Here is a 26,662-nt window from a genome sequence, read left to right on the forward strand (position 1 = left end):
ACAGATTAACCTCCTTATTCATAAAACTTTACGGGCCTGATTTAGTTAAATTATATTTTATCCCTTTAGAAGCGCTGGTGGCCTAGCGGTTAAGAGCGTGCGACTTTCAATCCGGAGGTCGCGGGTTCAAACCCCGGCTCGTACCAATGAATTTTTCGGAACTTATGTACGAAATATCATTTGATATTTACCAATTGCTTTTCGGTGAAGGAAAACATCGTGAGGAAACCGGACTAATTCCAACAGGCCTAGTTTCCCCTCTGGGTTGGAAGGTCAGATGGCAGTCGCTTTCGTAACTGCGTAAAACTAGTGCCTGTCCGTATAGGTTTTTCTGGGAGTTCGCTCGTGAGATAGCTATAATTTTCTTGGCGTCTTTTTTAACTTTCTTATATACTTCGCGATCTTCAGGTGTCTGGGTGGACTGCCAGGCCTTGAAAGCAGTTTTCTTGTTCTGGATCGCGTTTTGCACTTCAGTCTTACTCTAATCAATAATTTTCTTAAAATGTGTAATTTTATGAAAACATATCGTAACTATAATTATAATAATCAACCAATGGAAAAGTAAATTAATGGCCGATTCTTATTCGATTCTTAAACAACAGTTTTATAACCTTTCTTAAGAAGAATAGTATATTTTCTATCTTCACTCTTTCTCACTCTAACTATCGTAGATCTTCACGAAGGCGTTCTCTTTTTAGCCGATTTACATTTGCGGTCTCGGCTCGAGCTCGTAACCTCGTCGAACTAATGATTACACTCTCGCCTCATGGCTCGGCTCGTGGCTCGTCTCGTGTCTTGGACACAGCTCGTAAGCTCGTCGAGCTAATCGATTTTATGCACAAACGGCACGGTATAAGGTTTGTAACCGAATGACAGCAGAACTCGAATGTAAACAGGAAGCGCGCGTCCCCCGCGAACCCCTTTGACCCGTGCCCAAAAAACCGCTCCTCCACGCGAGCCTAGCCGCGAGATGAGGCACGAGCCCACCGATTACACTCGCGTCTCGTAGCACGGCTCGCAGCTCGTATGCGAATGTAAATCAGCTATTATGTGTCATATTCCTTGAGTGAAATTTCCCTGATTGTGCTTAGAGATTTAGGCAGGGGATGACCAGCTTCTTCAAACAGCTGTGTCAAATCGAGAGATGTGATAAACAGTTTAAAAGGAACTCCGACGAGTGCAATGCGATAAATTGCATTTTTGTTATTTTTGGGTTTACCATCAGATTCAAAGTACATAACAATATTTATGTGCAAAGAATAATTTCTTGTACTGGGTACTGGTTGTGGGTCCTGCAGTCTGCACGTCAAGGACAATTAAATAAACCTTTTTATAAATGCTTACGTAATCCACTAGTTGATCCCGTCTTACGTTTTTAAACTATACCATACTCAATACTGTGTGTTTTTTGTCTTTTACTTTTTAGAACAAAATAAGATCATTTAGATATCAAAAGTACGTTCGGATTGGCCGCCTAGTCCTTATTTCTTCATTTTCATACATATACATATATACACGATCAATCTACAACAGCTACTATACTTATAGTAAGTGTTTATCTGACTACTTTAGCCTGACTGTCAGGAATCCCTCCCGATGTCGGGTCGCCAATACAACGCCCCAATCGTAGCGCCGGGCAGCCGTGACTGCCGAGGGTACCATCGCCCACACTGTTAACTGACAGTTCGTAGACCTTATTACAAAAGGCATAAGGTCCACTGATGGACAGTTGTTGAGTGTTGCTGTTACACGGGTGCTACGGAGATTACGCGCTAAATTTTTAACTGATTTAATGCGGTTTTCTATACTAACTTTCCAGTACAGAAAAGAACCGGGATTTTCTTTACCAGAACCGGTACCCGAAAAGTTGAAATTTCCCGGGATTTCCCGGTACTTTCGGTACCGGGAATTCCCGGGAGCATTCCCTATAAGAGACACAATCGCAATAGGTTATTGGACTGTATTTAAAATAAATTATTTCACCATGCATGAAATAAAGCACCAGAAGATTAATAGAGAAACGTAAGCAGCAGTTATTTTTAGACACAATTTCTATTTTAAAACCCGTAAAAAACTAAAATAATTATTTACGATACAAGTGCGGAAAAGAGGAAATTCGAAAAGAGTGGCGATAAATTAAAACACGACCGAATGGAGTGTTTCAAATCGACACGAGTTGCGAATTACTTATTCGCACGTGTATCGTACAACGTTTTGCAGTACATATGGCCTTTAAACTTTTGACATACACACGAAAAGTGCTATTTTCGCACAAGTGCGGGAAAATAGGGCCATATGTACTGTAAAGTACTCTTTACAGTACATATGGCCCTATTTTAACTACTGTTAATTTGATTGTGACGTCACATGCTATTAGTGTTTCATATAATTTCATCAAACTGATTTGACTAGTAGTCAAATAGTTCAAATACCCTTATGCGACAGAGACGGACATATGTCGCTCTACTCTACCGTACCCACCGTGAAGTTCGCCACAAACAGCAAGAAGCCCAGCGCAATGAATGCGATCGAGAGGAAGTTCAACCCGTTGCGGTTTATCTTGCCCATCACGGAAGTGTACACATCTGCAATATAAGGCGTATCCAGATTAGTCAATTATTGGCCAATCTGATTAAATTGCTCCGTCGAATCAGGACGTGCGGACGCCAAACGCCAATTTGGCTCGCCGAATTCAACCGATAATGACCGATATTACCGATAAAATGAGACGCGGACGCAAGAATACCCATTTGTGAGGCCAGTATTTTCATTCTGGGCCATTTTTTCGATTAAGAGGGCTCTAATATAACCATAAATCTAAAATTGGTGATTAAATTGGAGATTGACGCCAATTTCATTTCTGATCAAATCGACCGACCGATTTGATCAGTCCCGTCTGGATAGCACTTTACAGAAGAATCCGCATTTAATGACCGGTTTGATGGGAGCGAAAATGAACTTCTGCTATACTCTGTATCTTTAGGTATTTAAATAAAAGTAAACAAACAATTTGTACATTTTCGGGTAGTTATAACATTTATTGGTTAATCAACCAAATAAAAAACCCACCTGGATCTATCACTGAACGACCTGACTTTAGCCCACATTATTTGATCGTGTAATATTTTCATCTACCCGTAATTAACTGGGTTAAGGGCCATTTGAGGGTAGATTATGTTTACTTTTATTTAAATACGTAAAGATACAGACTAGAAAGGGTTAGCCTGATTCGTCCCTGAATCGCTGTCAATCTTCGGTTTTGTAGGAAGTGTCCTTTCTGTACGGCAGTACTATTATTTATTCTGTGGTACAGAGTGGGCACAGATTATATAATCCTATACATCCGGGCGGAAAACGTCCGTCTGGGCGTCCCAGAGGGCCTACCCGAACCACGTTCCCTGTTCCCACGTTCACTTACGTACGAATTTATAAGTCCGACAGAAAGGCAAAACGTCGTACGTGGTTCGTGGTAGGCCCTCAGATACCGCTGGAGTGACGAAGCCCTAAAATACCTGTCCGCCCTCGGGATACCCAACTGGCGTGAAGTGGCGCAGAATAGGGCAGAGTGGCGCTCTCTAGTGTCGGAGGCCAAGATCATTTGTAAGCCCCCTCCAGACTATGCGCGTGAATCGCAAGCGAAGCCGCGAACGCGAGTGTGGAGTCGATTTTCGCAGACAGCGAAATCGACTCCACACTCGCGTTCGCGGCTTCGCACGCGATTCACGCGCATAGTCCGGAGGGGGCTTTAGGTCAGGAGCCAGTGAAGTAAAGTAAGTAGGTATACATCATAGACTAGGAATCCTCTAGACGGAGTTTAGAGCAATTATTTCATGAAACCGATGCTGCCAAAAATACGGGGGAGCGGGGGACGAGGTGAGCGAGGTCCCGGGTCGTGATTGGTCCGTTCAAAGACACGGACGTCACACAAAGACACTTTAGAGTCGAAAATGGAGTAAATTAAACTACCGTATTTGTGGCAGAGGGGGTAGAGCTACTATGCTTAGTCTGGAGGATGTCTTGTCTGTGGTATACATCAATGGATGTGACTACCGTCAAAACATATACTACACAGGAAAAAAACAATATCAGACGTCGTATATCTTTGATAAAAAAAATTGGTTTAGTATGCGTTAGCAGCACACTCAATAGGTAGAACTTGAGACTCCGGTGTCGTTAAGATGGAACCAGGGACCGTTACCGGCGGTATAACTATAAAAATCAAAATATCTCATAGAATTTACAATTTAATATTTCTTTGATATTAATTATTATAGAATAGTCCTCTGGCTGATATGATGATGATGATGATGATAGAATAGTATTTAGGTAAGGATAATGATTGAACAGATTAGCTTTCTATCTACAGTTTGGCAAAAAAAGAGTAGAAATTAAAAAGTGGCAACACTGTAGTGTCGTCCCTTTCAAACAAATTTATATAAGAGAACGGGACGACACTAAAGTGTTGCCACTTTTTAATTTCTACTCTTTTTTGCCAAGCTGTAAGTGCAAAAATATACATAAACAACCATTGTAATACCAAAATTGAATTTTGTATGAAAAATATACCGGCCTTCGGTCCCTGGATGGAACAGTCTTTCTGTAGATGTATAGCTAGACGCGACCCCAAGGCGTGTACAGTCAGCAGCAAAAGTTGCTATGCGGCCGAGGTGTTCAAAATTACCTGGACACGCTCTTTTCTCTTAACAATAAAGTCGCGTCAAATTCATTTTGAACACCTGGCCCGCTTAGCAACTTCTACTGCTGACTGTACATACAGGAAGGAATGGAAAGATTCGCGTTCTTCTGGTGGGCTTCCCTAGCTCAGTTGGTTAAGAGCTCCACGGATTGCAAAGATCGCGGGTTCAAGTCCTGCCGAAAGCGTATTTTTTTCATTATTCCTTTAATATAAAATTTGTAAGTAGTACTTTATCGCTCGCAGACGTATCTGTTTGATAAAAAATTGGATTACACACGATCTGCCTGATTTAACGATCGGCCGGCGACATGTACCTAATTCTTTAGTAGTAGTAGGAGCAGTGGATGCAGTAGTAGTATTAGAAGCGTCTCCCGCGTCATCACCGGCCTCTCCCGCCTCTGTCGAGTCGTCTCCCGAGCCGGCCTCGTCAAGCTCGTCCAGGTTATAGTCGTCTTTGAAACGATGAATTACCTGTTGAATTTAATAAATGAATTATTTATTTGCGGAATATGGGGGTTAAGTACATACAATAAGTTGTTACAATTTTAATTAGGTATATACCTGTGGCGCATTTAGCATTTAGTAACTGGAGACGTCATGGCTGTCATTTTCTGTATGCGGTGGCGGATTTGCAGTCTTTGCCGCCCTAGGCCCTGTAGCCGCCCCTTTCTCAGCACCCATCATATTGACTACATTTTGAGTTATTTCTTGTTGTGATGCAGCGAATTCTTTGTCACAATTTGCGGCCCCTAATATCTTGTCGCCCTAGGCCCGGGCCTACTTGGCCTTAGGGCAAATCCGCCACTGGAGGAGGGGACGTCAAATGTATTGCTATTTCTACATGATTTGTACGTACCTAACGTACAAATAGCCATTCCATACAAAAGCACCATAGTCTAATAAAACATGGTCTTCTCTTCCCAGAGTGAAGTCACAATAACATTGCCACTTTGTATAGCGCTTTAGCGCAATTGCATATCACTTAGGGTATACTGATAATTCTTAGAACTGGCCACGTAGAAAACGAAAATTAAAAAAACAATTATAGTGTTTGAAAAAGGAACTCTCTGGCAGTATATTACTTTTTAATTTGTGAGACTGTCATTTGTTTTTTCATCGTGACGTTGGGTTGAAATTCGAGTGTCGTTGTTGCAATGAATTTAAGTCGTGAAAATTTTCGAAGCATGATTTTTTGAGATTTTTGATGTGGTTTAACTCAGCAAGAAAGTTGTCAAAGACTTCAATTAGCATTTGGCGATGAAGCCCCCGCGGCCATCTCGTACCCCAACTAGCAAAATAGTCGTATAAGAATTGATTTACTCAGCCTGTAATCGTATAACAGCCGAGTTACGGTTGTTGAAGCACCAATATATCGTATAATAGCGGTTAACTCGACTATTTAGCAATTTTCGCCAATTAGTGCTATAATCATGTCGTATAAACGTTTATAGCACCATCTTTTAGCACTTTTATTCCACCTTTTAATAAATGCTGAGTTAGCGCTACTAAATCACTTTTATTCAGCATAATTGTTCTATTAAAATCATATAACAGCTATAGATTAGCTAATTGTCTGAATAAGGCGCTTTAATACAACTGTTACTTAAATCTCTTCTCTGTTGCTATAAAAGCCTATTAAAAGCAATCAAATAACCATTTGGCAACAATGCTGCTGTAACAGCGCGCTTATATCATAATTCGGGTAATGGGGTTCAAACCGCTGTTATAGGAGCTGAAGTGTATTTACAGGTTTTATTCAAAATGTATTCAGCTTAGAGTACTTTTAAAGAGTTTTGAACTACATTAACAGCACAAGTCAGCCATGTTGACGTTTCAATATAGTCCGGTGGCCAACTGCATGAAACCCTACCTGACAAAAAAATAGAATAATCCTACTCTGTAGGGGTAGCTGACTTTTAGTAGCATCAACTGTTCTTGGTCGGCCGCGGCTTAATTTGGAAAATTTTGCGCTAATGGCAAAATAGTGGCACAAAAATTCATAAAAAAAAACCCCATCGTATAATAGAATGAAACTTGCATGGTAGGATAGCTGCCTTTGAGGACAGCAAAACAAAACTGGTCAGCTACATCCTGTGTTGGCAGGTTCTTGTGTCCGACCGAATTTGTGGTACCACGTGACAGCTACAATTTACCTCATCGAAAAATAGAATCAAAACAACTGATTGTAATACCTACATTAAATTTGTTGACATATGTCTTGGTCGGCCTCACCTTAGCCTGACAGCGTTTTCAGTCCGTCCGCATTAAAAAAAAAGTCAATGGCAGCTATCCTACCATACAAGTGACATTCTATTTTTCGATGAGGTAAATTGTAGCTCACTTGGTACCACAAATTCGGTCGGACACAGGAACCTGCCAACACAGGATGTAGCTGACCACTTTTGTTTTTTTGATGAATATTTGTACCACTTTTTTGCCATTTGCGCAAAATTTGCCAAGTTAAGCCACGGCCGACCAAGAGCAGTTGAAGCTGCTAAAAGTCAGCTACCCCTACAGAGTAGGATTTTTCAATTTTTTTATCAGGTAGGGTTTCATGCAGTCGACCATCGGACTATAAATCCATAAACATGGCGACATCATGTCCTATAAGTGTAGCAGTAAACGCAGTTACTCGACTTATAGTCGAATTAATGAGATATAACAGAAACTAGATCGTGTAAGCAAATTTTTACTTATTTTTATTAATATTTTTTTATTGAAATTTAAGAAAATAGGCGGCCCATGAATATATATGAACCAGTGCCTTTGGTTTTATCAATAAAGTATTTTTCGCGCTGGGTTTTACTGTATTACGTGTACTTACAGACAATAAAAACTTATGTACACAATCACGGTAAAAATAAATGTCATGGATGACAGCAGTAAAAAATGCTTAAGTACCTTTTTGTTTTATTAGACACGTGAAGACGATTAGGCCTCAAACTTAATCAAATAATTGAAATATAATCGCTTACCTGAGATCGTTTTTAGCACATATTAGTTGAATAAAAGCATTTACTGCACTCTTACACATTTAAAATGCCGAGTAAAAGCAATCCGGCTACCTTTACGAAACATTTTTGCTGAGAAAAAGCAGTGCGGCTGCTTTTATAGAACACTTTTACTGAGTAATAGTAAATTGCTAATGTTTATAGAACAAATAGTCGAGTAAAAGCACTATCGTTGCTATTAAAACACTAGAAGTGCTTTTATCCACTTTTACTCAACTCTTACAGCATCGATTTGCTTCTTATACAGCGCTTACTCGATTTTTATAACACTTTTAGTCTGTATAAGTGCGCCTTTTCGCGTTGAGTAAACGCTTACAGGACTTTTAGTCGACTGTTTTTACACCGTTTATAGCACCAAAAAGCGAAAATAAAAACGTGCTCTCAACTTTTATAGCACATAGATTTGCTAGTTGGGGTAGCTCTGTTTATTCGTGGTTTAGTGAGTTTAGACGAGGACGTGACCATCTCCATGCCGATGAACGTGAAGGCCGGCCGGCGACAGCGGTTACCGATTGTAATATTGATACTGTACGACAACTAATTGAAACTGACAAAAAAATTACCTGTCAGCAAATTCGTACTACCTTAGGCATTGGAATGAGTCAGGTGCAAAAGATACTGCATTTGCACCTTAAGGTTCGGAAACTTTGTACGCGATGGATACCGCACGATTTGACCAGAAACGACTGCGTGTAGAGTGGTGCCGTAAAATGATAAAAAAATTCAACGGCGGACAATCAATGGCTGTGTATAATATTGTGACAGGTGACGAAACCTGGGTATACTGCTTTGAACCAGAAAGGAAAAGTCAATCGGCGGAGTAGGTCTTTCCTTTTGAAGAATTGCCGACGAAAGTTAAAAAAAGTCGAAGCACTGGTAAGAGAATGGTTGCTTCTTTTTTCGGCAAATCAGGGCATTACACCACTGTTCCGCTTGAAAATCAAAAGACAGTAACTGCAGATTGGTATGTAAACACGTGCTTGCCCAGAATGTTTGACAAAGTTCGTGAAAAGCGTCCCCGTAGCAAAATAGTCCTCCACCACGATAACGCGTCGGCACATTCCGCCAAGGCAACGAATGCGTATTTGAAGGCCACAAATGTGGAATTAATGACTCATCCGCCATATAGCCCCGATCTCGCACCATGTGATTACTTTTTATTTCCAAAAATTAAAGATTTAAACTCAGAGGTTTACGATTTACAAGCCCGGAAGTGGCAGTGAATGCTTTCCACGAAGCCATCTAAGAGGTCCCTAAGGAAGACTGGACCTGCTGCTTTTCACAATGGTTCCAGCGAATGCAAAAGTGTGTAAATAGTGAGGGTATATACTTCGAAAAACAATAAATATATCATAAGGATAATAAGTCGTCTCATCCCAAGTAACAATTTGTGGTTCTATAGTAGTCGATAGAACGTTTCCCAAATACCACCTAAGGTCCTATAAAAGACTTAAGAAGATTGTATAAAGCCGAAATAGCGCATCTTATGTGCCATTCAGTGATATAGTAGACCTGTAGCAGTGTCAGTCGTGACGTTTTAGGTCTATAAAAGTGATGTGATGATCACATTTGTGCTAATTTGTTGTCAGTAACGCCATTATAGTATTAATTTATACTATAGTAGCATTTGAGATTCCATTATAGTGCTTGTTTTATACTATAGTAGTATTTGAAATTCTATTATAGTGCTTTTTTATACTATTGTAGAATTCATAGTTCCTTTACTACGAAATTTGCTATCAAGTTTTCCATCAACTGTTGTGAGTGGTTTTGTTGTGTGTTTACTTCACAAAAACGGTACTAAGTAAAATGGTGATAAGTAAAGACGTTATATTAATATGCGCCATTTAGATGTCGAATAATTCGGTCCTTAGTGCAAAAAGTATATGGGACGCTAGAATAGTATTAGGTTAATGAGGAATTTTAAATGCCCCCTCGATTTATTTATGTTTTTAATAAAATAATTTTATAAAATATTATGATATTCACCATAGTTACTACTATACAGCCAAGAAGTAAATCCGACGCTTTTATAGGCTAACTATAGAACTTACGACGAAATGTTTTTGTTGCCATCATGATTAAAATTAGGGTTCCAAAAGAATTTTGCTGTGACCCGGTTGCACCTACAAACTCTTTAGAAAGATATAGGTTTTTTTTTTAATTTAGATGTAGTCATTACTGTTGTTTCCTTTTTCAATGTGATTGGTAAAAAAATGTGCTAATAATGGATGTCGATAAATATCTAAACCGTCACGATTTTATGCTTGTATTAAATCATTGATGATAAATCTCACCTACAATCACTAATATGACTGGGGTCTTTTTTATCAATTCATTAAAATATAAAAATATTTTGTACGGAACCACATTATGTGGCTTAGGCCTGAACTTATATAAGCAAGATATAAGTAGCCATTACAGATCAAATTTATCATTTACAAGTAGTCGTTTTCTACCTTTATGTATCTAACTCGGTTTATAAAAGACATAAAAACTCAGCTATACTACAGTTTTGTGATATAAAAGAGTCATTGTGACGTTTACAGCGATGAGATATAATAGGGATTTAAAAACTACTAAAGCGCTTTTTAACGCTATAAATATGTCCCAAAAACGCTACTATAGAGCAAAACAGTTCTATAATAGTGCTCATATGACTACTAAAGTATTATGTACTATAGCAGTGATCTCTAAAGCCACTATATCCTATAATCGTTGTATAGTTGGGTTTTTGTCACTGTTTAAACACAAAACTATAGCGGCTTGCAGGAAACCTTAATAGCGCAAACTACTAAAGTATTATGTACTATAGCAGTGATCTCTAAAGCCACTATATCCTAAAATCGTTGTATAGTTGGGTTTTTCTCACTGTTAAAACACAAAACTATAGCGGCTTGCAGGGAACCTTAATAGCGCAAACTACTAAAGTATTATGTACTATAGCAGTCATCTCTAAAGCCACTATATCCTAAAATCGTTGTATAGTTGGGTTTTTGTCACTGTTAAAACACAAAACTATAGCGGCTTGGCAGGGAACCTTAATAGCGCAAATTAGTTGCATAAAAGTGATTCCAAATACTATTATACAGTAATATTGCTCTATAGTGATTATATTTGAACCTGTTATAGTACACGCCTATAACGGCTCTATAAAATGATGAAGTAAACCTTTACATCAATTGCTTATAGAATATATTAGCTGTATAAGCCTATAGAGCAAAAAGGTGTTGCCAAGCGCTTTTATACGACAGGTGGTCATCTCTGAAACCTTAATACGACGTCTATACAAGCTTTTAGCGATAAAAACTAAAATTATAGTACTAAAATGTTACTTGGGATTTATCAGAATCCAGAAACTTTCAGTATGGCCCACGTATTATTACATAGCGCTGTCGCACGATGACGTAGGCTTGTGTCAGTCACGTGGTCGGAAGAGAGTACCAGGCGGAGTATATTATTATACCATGGTTTGCACACAGTTTTTCGGCAGAGGGGTAAGCTCTTAAAGGAGACTCCAGTTATTAAATGCTCTAAGGGCGTATCACAATATTGGCTGCTCACAACCCGTCTACGTTTCTACGTCAACGTGTCTATATCATTCCGTCAGAACTAAATTTTCTTACACGGAAGCCTAAACCTTTATTTGTAAGTCTAATTGTAATTAAACTAATTAATGTAAATGTTCTCTCCTAATAAATACCTAATCATCTCTAATTCCGCGTATCAGTTAATACTAGAGCACTATTTTGCTCTAGACTAGACCCAGAGCACTAAACACCCAAGGCCTTACCCCAGTACTCAGTACTTCTACCTTGTCTGATGATGTCAACCGCAGGCACACGACAGCTTATACTCTGTATCTTTAGGTACCATAGACCAGGGTGACTTTAGAAAATTTGGAGTTACTTTGATAGATTTAAAACGGCCATAGAATTACCATTATTCATTATTTACTGAAAATGTTCTTGTAACTATTTAGATTACTATATATTCATATTCACCTACTGTAAAAATCTCGCATAAATATATATTATGGCTTAAAACTAGAATTTTAAAGTCGCCCCTGCATTTGAAAGTCACCCCGGTTAATAATGGTACATGTAAATATAGTAAACAAGTAATTTGTAAATTTTCGGGTAGTTATAACATTTATTGATTAACCAACCAAATAATCCGGTGGAATTCACGACAAAAAAGTGTGATATACGGCAAATGATGATGATGAAATTTCCTTTGGCAGAGTTGCTCCTTTTGACTCACAGATTGATTTCGGAAGGGGAGCCAACCGGATTTTTGATGCAAAATTTTGACTTAAGGGGGGGTGCCCTCCGAAATTTGTAAAAAAATTTGTTTGGCTATGTGCGCAAGTTTGGTATCATTTTCGGGTAAATCAAGGATGCTAAATTCATTTCTGATATTTAATTTATACGGTTTCATATAAATAATTTGAAATAAATGAAAAATAAAGAAATTCTATATTATTATTTTTTTCGAATAAATGCCAAAATTTTTCTTATTTTTATATATACACAAAAAATAAAAATTTCATGAAAGAGCCCTACTATTCCGCGTTATAAAAAGTATAAACATGACATACTTGTGTCTAAAAATATAGAGAAAAAAAATGAAATGTAGACCTACTTTCGACCACCAGCATACAAAGATATGAGTTACAGCTATGAAAATTACGGTGTTTGATGATGATGAGATACCCTTTAGCATAGTGAGTCTTTAGAACCCTTAGATCATTGTAGGAACGGGAGCCACCTTGATTTATGGTGCGGTGTGCTTGAAAGGGTGGGGATGATTTGTCTCATACAATCATAAATTTATGAAAGCATCTGTTTAGGTTTCTGCATTAAGTTTGATGTCATTATCGAGTAAATTAAAAGAAAAAAAAGAGAAATGGACTAATAGTTACATTATTTCGTATTTAAAAGATTTGACTGCCTAATATATTTGTAAACACTCTTTAACATTGCTTATTATGCTCGGTGCACAACGTAATCCGATTTAAGGGACGTAGCTATACGGAGGAAAATAATTTAAATATTAGTCAATATTTACATTATTAATTTGTATTTTAAATATTTAATTAACTAAATCATTTCTGTCTTTTGATTTACTCGAAAATGTCATCAAACTTATTGCAGAAATGCAGAAACCTAAACAGGTGCTTGCGTAAATTTATGATTGTATGGGACAAATCACTCCACCTTTCATCCCGACTGTATCAAAAATCAAGGTGGATCTCCTTCTTAAAATGATCTAAGGGTTCTAAGGACTCACTCTGTATAATAAAAAGAGATCTCATCATCATCAAACGCCATAAATTGCTTAGCTGTATCTCACATCGTTGTATCTTGTTCAATGAGTAGTCGAAAGTAGGTCTACATTTAATTTTTTTTGGTCACATTAATGTACAATAAATATGCCATATGTATACTTTTTGTAACGAGAAATAGTACTTAGGGCTTTTTCATGTTTATTTTTTATTTTTTGTGTGCATATTAAAATAAGAAAAATATCGGCTTATATTCGAAAAAAAAAAAAAATAGAATTTTTTTATTTTTCTTTTTTTTTCAAATTATTTATATGAAACCGTATAAATTATAAATATCAGAAACGAATTTAGCATCCTTGAGTTACACGAAAATGATACCAAACTTGACCACATAGCAAAACTTTATTTATTACCAATTTCAGGGGGGGGGGATTGACTCCCCTTCGTAAATCAATCTGTGAGTCAAAAGGAGCAACTCTGCATAAGGAAATTCCATCATCATCATTTGCCGTATAATTAAGTGAACACCAGGGACTAAAATACAAAACCGCCTGGATCTGTCACTATCTGTGACTACCTGACCTGACTTTAACCTATATTATTTGATCGTGTAATGTTTTCATCTGTCCTCAACTGGGTTAAGAACCATTTGAGGGTAGATTTTGTTTACTTTTACTTAAATACCTAAAGATACAGACTATACATATATGTGTGTTAGTAACATTTTATTTGCGTCGTTTTTAGGGTTCCGTACCCAAAGGGTAAAACGGGACCCTATTACTAAGACTCCGCTGTCGGTCCGTCAGTCTGTCACCAGGCTGTATCTCATAAACCGTGATAGCTAGGCAGTTGAAATTTTCACAGATGATGTATTTCTGTTGCCGCTATAACAACAAATAATAAAAAGTACGGAACCCTCGGTGGGCGAGTCCGACTCGCACTTGTCCGGTTTTTTTGAGCTTACGTTAGATTAGCTCAACTGGCGTCCGTCAGTTTAAATTTGTCCCCTATTTAGGCTACGTTAGCTCGGCTAGCGTCTAACCTAACTATGCATCGACTTATTGAAGTGACTTAGTGTGGCAGTGGTTTAATTTCCTAGAAATTCGACGTTAAATTGCGGCACTAGGGTAATTCGCCAGTAACTGGCCACCCCAAACCAAAAATGAATTGTGTTCACCTATAAATAGAATTCATTTTAGTATAAGGTTTCAAATAATATTAACTGGCCAGCTTTCAATAACTGGCCACCTTATACTGAAATTAATTCTATTTATAGGCGAATACAATTCATTTTTGGTTTGGGTTGGCGAATTACCCTATATTAGATTTTGTCAGGGGGTATTCATAAATTACGTCATTTCAAATTACGGGGGTTGGTTCTGGACATCGGATGATGGTAGCATGACGTAGGAGGAAACGGGGTCATTCGAAGCATGATTTTTGGAGGGGGGGGGGGGGGGTCAAAAATCGTCAAAAATCGATGACGTAATGTATGGACAGCCCCTCATTGCAAAATTAGCTTGTTCCGGTGCTATCCTCGATCGTTTCAGAACTACAATCTTACCTCAGTGCGTACATCTTCGCCGATAATCTCAACCGTAGACCAGCCCGTCGTAGTCTTATTCTTCTGTTTCTTGGCCTCAATGCCCGACCTGAGACCCTGACCACCATCATCTTCGCCTTCCGGTTCGTTCTCGTATTCCGGTTCGTTATCCTGTCCTCCTTGTCCTTCTTCTGGTGTCGGTTTGAGGGTACTGATTGTGGTGGTGTTGGTGGTGGTGGTCGTGCTCTTCAGGTCCAGCACGTCCTGGATGGAGCTCACGTCCACGCCGGCGTTCTTGATGGCGGCGTTTATCAGGGCTCCCGTCACCTACGGCCATCAATCTAGTATATAAATCATGAATCTAGGATATACCTGGATCTTGCATGAGTGGTGGGGATAACTGACAGAACGGGATAGTCTTATGTATCTTTCAGTAGGAGTAGCAGCGAAAGAGCTATTATTGTTTGTCCTTGTCACAGTCTCACATTTTATTTGTTCCCCACCTTTTTTTTAGTATGGATAATGGTGGGCAACAAATGAATTCGACCAATCACAGTGTCGCATTTGCGTATGTTTTGTCCCACACGGAGGCACGCGTATACCACTTCTATACGATCCTACCTTCTATGATATAAATAGATCAGCCGGGCTAGCACATGATTGGCGCGACAGTATCTCGCGGCGAGATAGACTACCCGTCCCTCTTTTATTACCATATTTAGATAAAGACGGGTAGTTTATCTCGTCGCGAGATACTGTCGCGGCAATCATGTACTAGGCCTACAGGCATAATGAGGGGTGGGAGGAAATGAGAACAGGATAGTCTTATGTAAGTATCTTTCAGTAGGAGTAGCAGCGAAAGAGCTATTATTGTTTGTCCTTATCACAGTCTCACCACACCTCGGACACTGGCGATCAAATGTATGAAACAAACTCGTTCCTACGCACACAGTCTAAGCTCGTGTAGGTGAACGCGTACCTTGCTTGTGTGAGTGAGTATAGATTGGTGTGAAGTATTTACTCGGAAACAAACAACTGAGAGCAGAATTGAAGCTATTATGAATATCATTTCAAAAAAGATAGACATATGTTTTCCTTTCAAAAATAAAAATATATCGCGTTATAAAAATAAAACCTGGATTAATAACGAAATAATTAACTTAAAATTACTCATTTTCGATCTATCAGATCTTAGAAATAAATTTCCCTCGTACCCTGAAATCGACAGTCGCGTGAACGAGGCAAAGGTCAAATACAGCGAATTAACTCGTAGCGCAAGAACCATGCACTATACAAACCTAATAAAAGATAGTTCCAATATGAGTAAAACTATGTGGAAAATTGTAAATACGGAATCCGGTAAACAGTGCGAAGTATATACTGATTTTACTGACATAATCAAAAAAACAGACGGGACCAGTTTTACCTCAAAAAAACAACTAGTAGACACTTTAAATAGACAGTTCGTGTCGGCAGCGGAGCAATGCGGAGCCCCGCGCGCCGACCCTTTGCGCTCTCTCGCCGCGCTGTCTTGTACCCGACCGCCTAATGATAACTCGCTCCTATTGAGTAGATTCTCGCCGATAGAAATCAATAAAATCAAAGCTGGCAAAGTTGCAATTAAAAACACCAAAGACATATATGGTATCTCCACAGAACTACTGAACCTTGTTGCAACAAACCTAGCAACCCCGTTAACGACAGTCTTTAATGAGTTGCTACGCGATGGAAAGTATCCGCAAATACTCAAACAAATTAGAGTCTGTCCGATCTACAAAGGAAAAGGAAAAACGAGTGATTCTAACTGTTACAGACCAATTTGCATTATACCAGCGGTTGCTAAAATCCTGGAAAACGGGATAACATCTCGCATGACAGCCTTTCTGAACAAAACAGGACAATTATCCGAAAGGCAATACGCTTACCGTGCAGGGAGATCTACCTCGATGATGGCCCGTGAAGTGATAAGTCGGATCCTTACCGCACGAGAGGAAAAAAGGGAGGTTGCGGTACTCTTCTGCGACCTCTCAAAAGCTTTCGATGTGGTGGACCACGGAGCCTTATCAGAAAAGCTACATCACTATGGCATACGAGGACAGGCCTTACATTTCATGGTGGAATTCCTGCGGGAGAGACGACAATACGTGATGGGTCAAGGAGGTAAACTAAAATCGGATGGCTTGTCCACGGAAATAGGTGTTCCCCAAGGCTCGTCTTTATCTAACCTAGCGTTTTCACTCATGCTGAACGACCTCCCGAACACCGTAAAGGTTGGCGAAGTCTTCATGTACGCGGATGACGTGGCGGCCGTTGTCACGGCCGAGAGCCTGGACGAGCTGGAATCTAAATTGAACACAACCGCACAACATATTTTAGATTGGTGCCGTTTGAACGGACTGCTATTGAACTTGACTAAAACGCAGTTCATGCAATTTGACTTATCGGGCAGACAACGCCGTCCACTTAATATAAATCAGCAAGGCACTAGCATCCAACAAGTTTCAACTATCACATTCCTGGGGTTCCAGCTCGACCAAGGCCTTACGTGGGAACTTCATATCAGTGCGGTATGTGGCAAGCTGAGCAAGGCTTGCTTTGCGCTGGCGAGGCTAAGCCAAACATTACAATGTCAGGCAGTGCGGTCGTGCTACTTCGCGAGTATACAAGCCCTGAAAGCAATACGGCCTGGAGTTCTGGGGCCGAGCTGCTGAATGGGAACGCGTGTTCCGCTTGCAGAAGCGCGCTGTGCGAACCCTGGTGTCCCGGAATCCAGGACAATTTACACTTCGATAGCTATAAAAATTGGGAGCAACGAAAAAGCCGGGCTTCACACAGAGCATTTAATGACAAAATGTATAAAAAGTATAAATAACACATAAAACCTCAAATTAGTCCTCGACACCTGGCACGTGCTAAGCACGACGACAGCGCCAAGCCCTATTTTATAGAACTAGGCATACTTACATTACCGTCATTTCTAATATTCCAGGCGGCAGTCTATGCGAGAGAAAACCTAGAACTGTATGGGAGACGAGGTGACGGAAATGCCCGGGTCACTCGAAACGCGCACAAAATAAAGACCATCCCTCACACACTCAAAAAGACGGCAAAGTCTATCCATATTACAGCACCTGTAGTCTATAATAAGTTGCCAAAATTTATAACAGAGGCTGTAAGTGATCCAAGTTTTAAATATAAATTAAAAAAATGGCTTATTGAGAAATGTTTCTACAGTTATAAAGAATTTATTGAACATAAAGAAATAACATTCAATAATGTGTATGAATATTAAATTATAACAATTAAATAATGATGTATAAATAATTGCAATCTATTATCTTTATAAGTTGTGACCGTAATGAACAAATAAGTTATATGTAATAAATAATATGTAAATAATGTCTTAGTTATAATAATTGAATATAATATGTAAGTTGTGACCTGTAATTTATCATTACCAATAAAGAATGTCTATGTCTATGTCTATAGATATTTTGTTGTTTTCAGTGTGATCTGGTAGGTTTTGTAAATATTTGTTTACTATTTTTACGTGGCCTCCGCTCTGCGCACCGCGTCGTCGCGTCCTTGCCAGCCGGTAACTGTGAGGTAACCGAGAGCGGGTGGGCGGCACTTTCAACGGGAGGCAGGGAGTGTCCATACTGTACGTTAGTCGATTATCGTAACGATTTGTCATACACACGGTAGATAAAACTGCGCAAATCGGACTGCACAGATTAATCGCTACGATTTATAGTTATCGTGTGTAGCCGGGGTTAGGGTATAGTATTAAATTCCATCTGTCCAATGTGTATTTTGTCCCACATTTTGCTTTATGAGAGAGTGAGACGCAATGAAATTGGACCATGAAATACCACCCTAACATCTGTACTGGTATATAAATAAAGATCTCTATCTATATCTATCATATATTCCCCCTACAGAATGTCGGTAGAACAGTAGGCCCAGGACAGGAGCAGCGCGACAGTATCTTGCCCGCGGGATAGACTACCCGTCTTTTTCTAACTGTATTAATTAGAGAGCGAAGAGTCTATCTCACGTAGTGTTGGTAGGAACTCGAGTCCTTTAAGTCTGAATTTGAAGAACTTCAGCTCATTTTTACGAGACTCGGCGCTTGAAAACTTCCGAGTTTTTTAAGTCCCGAGTCGAGTCCTTTGTAGAGTCTTTTTTAAGAGCAACTCAAAAGGACTCTGGCCTCCGAATACAGACTCCGTCTACAATTTTATAGGTTTTTCATAAATAGGTAACAGTAAAGAAATTAAGCGTTATTTTAGATTTGTGTACGTAATTAATCGACAAATTTTACATAAAGACAATGCAATTCGAAATTGTTAGTAAAAAAATCAAGAGTTCTCTGGAATTAAAGGACTCGAGTCTCTACAAAAGACTCGGGTCTCCAACAAGTTGAAAGGACCTCGAGTTTAAACTTAATTATAAGAGTCTGAAAAACTGAGTCGTGCCTTGAAGCAGAGGACTCAACTCAAGTCCTAATCAACACTAATCTCAGTGGCGAGACACAGTCGCGCCGCTCCTGTGCTAGACCTAGTACTACAGAAGGACTGACGCTCTTCCTTTAACCTTTTGAACGCCACACGGCGCATCCATATGCCGTGCCACTGACACCACGGGCAGGGGCGTATTTACCCTAGGGCCATCCGGGCCATGGCCCGGGGCGCCAACCTCCAGGGGCGGCATATGCCAACCCCCATGGGCGGCATGCCGCTCCTGGCGGATTGCATTTTGTTTTTCTTCCTTGACTTCCGGGGCGGCGAAACGTATTGGCCCGAGGCGCCAAATTTCAAAATACGCCCCTGACCACGGGGGTTTAGTTTTGTGAATAAATAATGCCAACCAAAAAGTGGGGCGTTTTGTAGTTGATTTTCATCAAACGATCGACGTCAAATGCCGTCTTTGGCGTTGTTGTCACGATTTTGCGTTAACGTGAATATCCATCTGTGGCGTTCAAAAGGTTAAGTGACTATTGCACTACCTGTGCATTTCTCTATAATGGTCGACTCAGCCCCAGGGGGCTTACCGCGAAAACCGAAATTCGCAAGTTGCGGGGATCTTTCACTTTTACTCCAATGAAGGCGTAATAAGAGTCCCATCAGGAACGATGGGCTTGAAGCGATCAGAGCTAGAAACTAGAAACGAGTTGGCGAGCAGCGAGTGTAGTACTGATAGTTTCGTCGCTCGGCTATCGCTTATCGCTCACTCGCCCTTGGTGGGACTAGTGCCTTAAAGACCATCAATTTAAATTATTATGTACTTACGATGGATAATACAGCGATGAATAGTAACCCGACTCGCAGTGGGATGCCGCAGCACGACCTTAACATTGGATACAACTCACACATGTTGATTTATTTGTAAAGCATATCAAAAAAGTGATCAAAAACTACTAAACATTGTAGGTCAAAATGTCATTCTCGAAATCTGGCAACGCAACGTCAATATAATATCCATAGATTTCATATTCTACTATACACTTACCAACTCATTTTTTTTTAAATCAATCTTGTTTCAAATCGGTAGGTGGCGCTGCAACTCATCGTCCCTGGGGGGTCGCGAACTCGCGAAGCCTCTGCCAGCCTTGAAACAGTTAGCTAGTTTGTTAGTGCACGACACCTTGCACTTTGTGACTATGCGCTGAAACTTGGCACAGTTGATTCTTAGCTGGTCATGAGCAGATACAGACCGGGAGACCTCGAGAGCCACGTCTCATTTAGTGGGGGGAGGGGGGGAAGTTCGACGCCGCCGCGCTTCACTTGGAGCAACATTTCTCTAAAACTGTACCTATTAGGGCATGTGATATATCATTTTCGGTTAAATTAAGGATGAGGAATTTTTTTTTGGAACCAAAACAATGCACTTTCTAACAAAAAAAAAAACATAAAGTAGAAAAGACAAAAAAACGTATCTTGGATTTTTTCATAATTACCAAATTTTTTTTTAAGTGTAGTAGGAATCTGAAAACAAAAACTATAGTTGTAAAGCTACACTTATTACGTTTAAGAATATATATAGTTTATTATACAAAACTGTTGATAAATGGGAGATAAAAAATAATATTAAGCGTGGGCCAGAGTGATCTCAATACAAAATATAAAAAAAACTGACAGACTTCACATCATTATGAACGGAACCACTATAGACATAGTTGAAAATGTTAAGTTCCTTGGCATACGTCTCGACTCAAAATTGAGGTCTAATTGAATCAAAATTGAGGTATAGCATTATGTTCTGGGGTAACAGTTTTAGATATAACGTGAACAGAGCTCTAACCGCTCAAAAAAGGGCAATAAGAACCATATTTCGTATTCCACCGTGGGTCTCTTGTAGGCAATTTTTCCTTAAGCTTGGTATACTTACCGTGCCCTGCTTATATATACATATACTGCTTACGGACCTTGTCAAACACAAGCAAAGATTTGAAACGCATGAAGAAGAGGAACTGCGATTTCTCACACGCACTAAAAATTTGAAAATTCATTTTCGCCCTACTTCACAAATTGAGGAGCACTGTGTGAGACATCAGGCTGTTAAGTTATTTAATAAACTGCCTCAGCATTTAAAAAATATTTCAAAGTATACTATCTTTAAGCAAAAACTGAAGCAATATTTGTTAAGAGGTTGTTTTTATAGCTTGGATGAGTTATTGATACTGATTTAGTTTAGTTAGTGTATAAGCTTTGTATACTTAAGTAGTTCATAAATGCCTTATTTTTTGATCTCATTATGTATACTGTGAATGTCGTCCTATAATGGCTAAAATATGTTACTAGTGCTTACTATTATTGTTATTATTATTTTCAAATGTTGTTTATTTTATTGTAATTGTATTTTATGTGCATTTCAAACACAATCTTGTATTGTTGATGAATAAATATGATATGATATGATATGAATGTGGGAAAGTTACTTATAATTTGTTCTACAATCGTTTATTTTTTAGTTTTTCGTAAATAACTCGTAAACGGTAGCCCACAGCAAAAAAATATCTTTTACGTAAATAATCTGTTTCAGATTTCTTATAAAATAAGTGCTCCTTTTTTTCGCTAAGGTCAATATTAAAAAAAATATTGAAGGGAGAAAATAAATACTAAGGTCCTCTTTTTTAGTCATTCGTAAATAACTCGTAAAGGATGTCCAATAGCAAAAAATATTTTAACACAAGAATCATTAGCATAAAATTTCCTACAAAAAAGGTTATTCAAACTTTTTCGCTAGGATCAATATTTAAAAAGGGGACCTTAGAATTTATTTTCTCTCTTTAATATCGTTTTTAATATTGATCCTAGCGAAAAAGTTCGAATGACCTTTTTTGTAGGAAATTTTATGTAAATTATTCATGTACTAAAAATTTTTTTGCTATTGGCCTTCGTTTACGAGTTATTTACGAATGACTAAAAAAGGTGACCTAAGTATTTATTTTCTCCCTTCAATATTTTTTTTAATATTGATGGTACCGAAAAACAGTAGTACTTATTTTATAAGAAATCTGAAACAGATTATTTACGTAAAAGATATTTGTTTGCTGTGGGCTACCGTTTACGAGTTATTTACGAAAAACAAGAAAAATAAACGATTGTAGAACAAATTATAAGTAACTTTCCCACATTCATAATATTTTGTATTGAGATCACTCTGACCCACGCTTAATATTATTTTTTATCTCCCATTTATCAACAGTTTTGTATTATCCATATTTTCTTAAACGTAATAAGTGTAGCTTTACGACTGTATTTTTTGTTTTCAGATTCCTGCTATACTTTAAAAAAAAAAATGGTAATTATGAAAAAATCAAAAATACGTTTTTTAGTCTTTTCTACTTTATGCTTTTTTTTTGTTAGAAAGTGCATTGTTTTTGTTCCAAAACTAGATTCCTCATCCTTAATTTATCCGAAAATGATATATTACATTCCCTAATAGGTATAGTTTTAGAGAAATGTTGCTCCTAGTGAAGCGCGGCGGCGTCGAACTTCCCCCCCTCCCCCCCACTAAATGAGACGTGGCTCTCGAGGTCTCCCGGTCTGTATCTGCTCAAGACCAGCTAAGAATCAACTGTGCCAAGTTTCAGCGCATAGTCTCAAAGTGCAAGGTCCCCATACAACGGTGTGCAGTAACAAAGCAGCTAAGTAGGTTATTCTACCTTCCATACAGTAGGTACATAAGCGAAACATTTTGTTCGTACTAAGGAGTCGCATTATGAAAAACACGGATTATGGTATTTGCTAAGTTTGAAGCCATGTAGGTACAGTGCGACATAAAAGAGTAGAAATTAAAATGTGACAGTTAGGTACGAAGAAAGTGGCGCCCTCATTTAATTTGTACTCTTTTATGTCGTACTATAGCACACAGAATACTACCTAAGTGAAACTTCAAACTTCCGTACAGAAAGGACACTTCCTGGGTGGATTTCATCACCAAAAATTTCACCATACAAAAAAATATTTTTTTCAAATGTTTAATTTAACACGATTCTAGCTGGGAAAAGTAATAGGGGGCTGTATATTGAGGATATTTATGGTATTTATACAATCATTTGTGGCTTATATTTGAAGTTATCGCTTTCGGAAAATAAAAACGCAAGACGGTGATGACAATCATGGTATGGTAATGACTCTTTTATAGACGGTAATGACACTGCATGTACGGTAATGACGATTTGGGAACTAATTTATATATGTATTAAAAACGTATTTAAAAAACAAAAACTTTTTTTAATTGTAAGGCTTTAGAACTTCAATAAACATTACAAATAACATGTTTTTGAACATAAGACTAGCTACATAAATTATTTTTAGAAAATTATAAAAAATACATTTTATTCATATAAATAAATATATAACAAGTATTTTTATTGTATAATTTTAAATAATTTATATTCAGAAATAGGCAATTTATGTATTCATTTATTTTTTTGGGTTTTTTCAATGTTAAATCATATTAACAATATTGTACTCTTATTATCAGTTTAAACCCGCATCTTCTTTTATCTACTGCATAATTTGGTATTTATATCATATTATAAAATTGCTGGCTTACCAGTGAGCTTAATTTTTATGATATATTACTTTTTTTTGATAATTTGATTCATTGCATAAGTTTGTATTTTTGTTGTTTTATAAATTAACTTTAAAAATAGCTATAATGATTTAAATCCATATATATATTGTTTAATAGCTAAACATTAATATATAATCAGTGTTTTATAAGTTGCAAGACCCCTACTTGTAATGCATGTCATAAGTTACAAAATGTTAGGTATTGGGTCCGGTGACTACCCAATGGTATAATTATTAATTGCTGTAATTATATACATCAATTAATATAATATTATCAAAAAACATAAGGCCATTACGATAGTGAGCCAGTACCGTAGCCTATGGTCGCTTAAAACTTAACATATGTTGCTTGTTTAAATACTTTGTTTTAACACGACTAACATGCAATTACAGACTCTAAGTTGCGCGATTTACATTATTAGATAATAAAAAATAAACATTTGTATGTTCTAAGTTCTAAGTGACCTAAATTTTGCCTACTTCAGTCAAAATGTTATTTAAAACTAACCATCCTCTAGTGTGAAAAAAATAGTCATATCTTCTTCTACATTTATAAGGTAGACATTATATAGTGTTAGAAGACATAGAGAACGTTTTTCAAACATACAGCTTAATTTCATAATGAATTATAGCAAAATAACTAGAAAAGTTTCTGAGAACCGTCATCACCATACACATGAAATCATCACCGGTCGTCATTTTTTCCCGGTGATGATGGGTATGGTGTTGACGATTTGAGAGTTTCTTGTTTTTATTTCTAGAATACGAATAATAGTAGTTAATGTCTATGCTACACAATAAACTTCATGTAGTTTGCCATTCATTTCAATAATTATTTCTAATCTATCATTTGTAACTTTTTTAAACCAAAGCATAACGGTGATGATGCTCTGTTGTGACAAACTACGTTTTACAAATTTGTTCGTAATATTTCTCACGATTCAATGATGTGACTTTATAGTGAAATCATTTTTGGCATTCTATATTAAAGTGAAAAATAGGGCAAGGACCTTTAGCGGTATTTCGTTGTTCATACACGGAGATAAGCTCACATTGACATTACCATGACGGTGTTGACGAATATTCGTGACAAAATTTTAAATATTTTTAAATGTACTTTCTCGGTGAAGGAATTATTGCATATTTTCCCATGTGTTAAACAACAACATGGAAAAGATATAAGTAAAAGAAAAATCGCAATCGTACGATAGGTATGCTATAATTTTCACTGCAAACAATAAGGTTCAGATTTTTCCAGTAGACGGTGATGATTTTAGACACATAAAACATTTTATATAAAAAAAACTATTAAGTTATTGGAGATGGTAATTGAAGGAACATGAAGATAATAGTTCTTAAAAACATATAAAAAAGTTGCAACTCGCACAACCTACTAGTTTTTTTTATAAAGACCGAACCATAAGTTTTCGCAGGATTTTGAAATCCACCCTCCTACAAAACCGAAGTTTGACAGCGGCTCCGGGACGAATCATGCTATCCCTTTCTAATGTGTGGCTTATGTAATCCGGCGTTCGGCTGTGTCAACTGCCAGATTATTGAGTGTGTCGGATGGCTTGCCAAACAAGCCAGATTCTTACTAAATTCATTAGCCATACCATAAGCTAAACTAACTTTGTGTCGGCACCTCACAAACGGTGTTTTTCAGTGCCAATCTTTAGGTACGTTACCCTATTAAACTTTTGGACGCCAATGACCGATATATCCGCGCCGCAGGTCCAACGCCAGACGGATTAAATCGGTCACAGACCACAGAGCAACATGTCTACCTACGTGCATGTGCATAAAGTTCAATTTCAGTTTTGACACTTCGGTGACGTGCGTCCGAGTGACAGCTTTTGTGTTTGACACGGCGTCGAAAAGGTTAATATACATACTAGGAAAAGTAGGAAATAAAACCACAAAATGTATGTTTTAACCTTTTAATCAAGGTTCAAGTGAACAAAAATCTTTAATTACATCATTGAGGATTGTTTTCCAAAAAAGTTTATTTCTTTTATAGGTACTAAATTAGACTTTACAATCAATAACGTCTATTTCAGTTCTTTCGAGAAATTGAACTTTTTTGAAAAACCACTTCCGAGCGCCGTCCCATGAAGCATCTCGACTATAATAATATTATAGTTATATAGCATATAAAAGTTTATTCAGTAAGGAAAATGTAATTGAACTAATAAACTGAAACATAACGGTCACAATTTCAAAACATTCAGGAAAGTAACAAGAAATACACACACGCTGAATTGTATCCTCTCTCTTTACAATAAGGCTCGTTTTAGTATACGATGGGAACGACTACCGAAACTCTATCTAGTGAAACAGACAGTTTGACGGCAATATTTCTTCTATAATATATAATTATTACTTTTTGGAGCTAAGAACGTTGGTAAGACAGATGTGAGCAATTCTTTGCCATCGTATTTTCTCCGAAACGTTCGTAATACGAACTTCGTATTTATCATGCTACTTCAGACAACCTCAGTACTTTTTGTACCGAGACTGACTGATAGCATAACACGTTCGTGCGTTTCCGTCAAAATACGACGATAAAGGATTAAGGCCTGTGCACACCGGCTGCGTGTGCGTGAAGTGCGCGTGCGGCTTTGTAGTATACAGATCCTTATGAGAGACGGCACACCGCTTGCGTGAAGTGTGCGTGTGCGGCTCCAACATTTTAGCGCACGTGCACGTCACGCATACGCAAGCCGGTGTGCACAGGCCTTTATTCGGTATCGTCTTGGGTCGTCCTATTCGTTTTCGTCAAGTTTTTAAATTAGTCCTATTCTGCTTTCGTCACTCATTCTACATTGAAAGCCACCGACGATTGTGACGAATGTAGAATGGGTGACGAAAGCAGAATAGGACTAATTTAAGAACTTGACGAAAAACGAATGGGACGACCCAAGACGATACCCTTTATTCACTACATCTGTAACCCTTTGAACCCCTATCGTACGTCTTTTGCGGTCAAATGGTTAAACAAAAATAACAATTATGTATGTTGAGCTGTAAGTAATAAGT

General features: G+C 38.0%; 1 protein-coding gene across 1 annotated transcript in view; it reads right to left on the reverse strand.

The window, feature by feature from the left end:
• LOC134802788 (uncharacterized) overlaps positions 1-19,981 on the reverse strand; it is a 32,738-nt gene extending 12,757 nt beyond the window's left edge. The window contains exons 1-4 of the mRNA XM_063775500.1: positions 19,829-19,981; positions 14,559-14,864; positions 5,011-5,167; positions 2,482-2,585 (exon numbers count right to left, since the gene is read on the reverse strand). Of these exons, the coding sequence (XP_063631570.1) occupies positions 2,482-2,585; positions 5,011-5,167; positions 14,559-14,864; positions 19,829-19,912 (651 nt within the window). The 5' untranslated portion in view covers positions 19,913-19,981. The remainder of the gene's footprint in view (positions 1-2,481; positions 2,586-5,010; positions 5,168-14,558; positions 14,865-19,828) is intronic.
• Positions 19,982-26,662: the final 6,681 nt, after the last annotated feature.

This window comes from Cydia splendana, chromosome 25 (assembly GCF_910591565.1).
Source record: "Cydia splendana chromosome 25, ilCydSple1.2, whole genome shotgun sequence".
Taxonomy (NCBI): Eukaryota; Metazoa; Arthropoda; class Insecta; order Lepidoptera; family Tortricidae; genus Cydia; species Cydia splendana.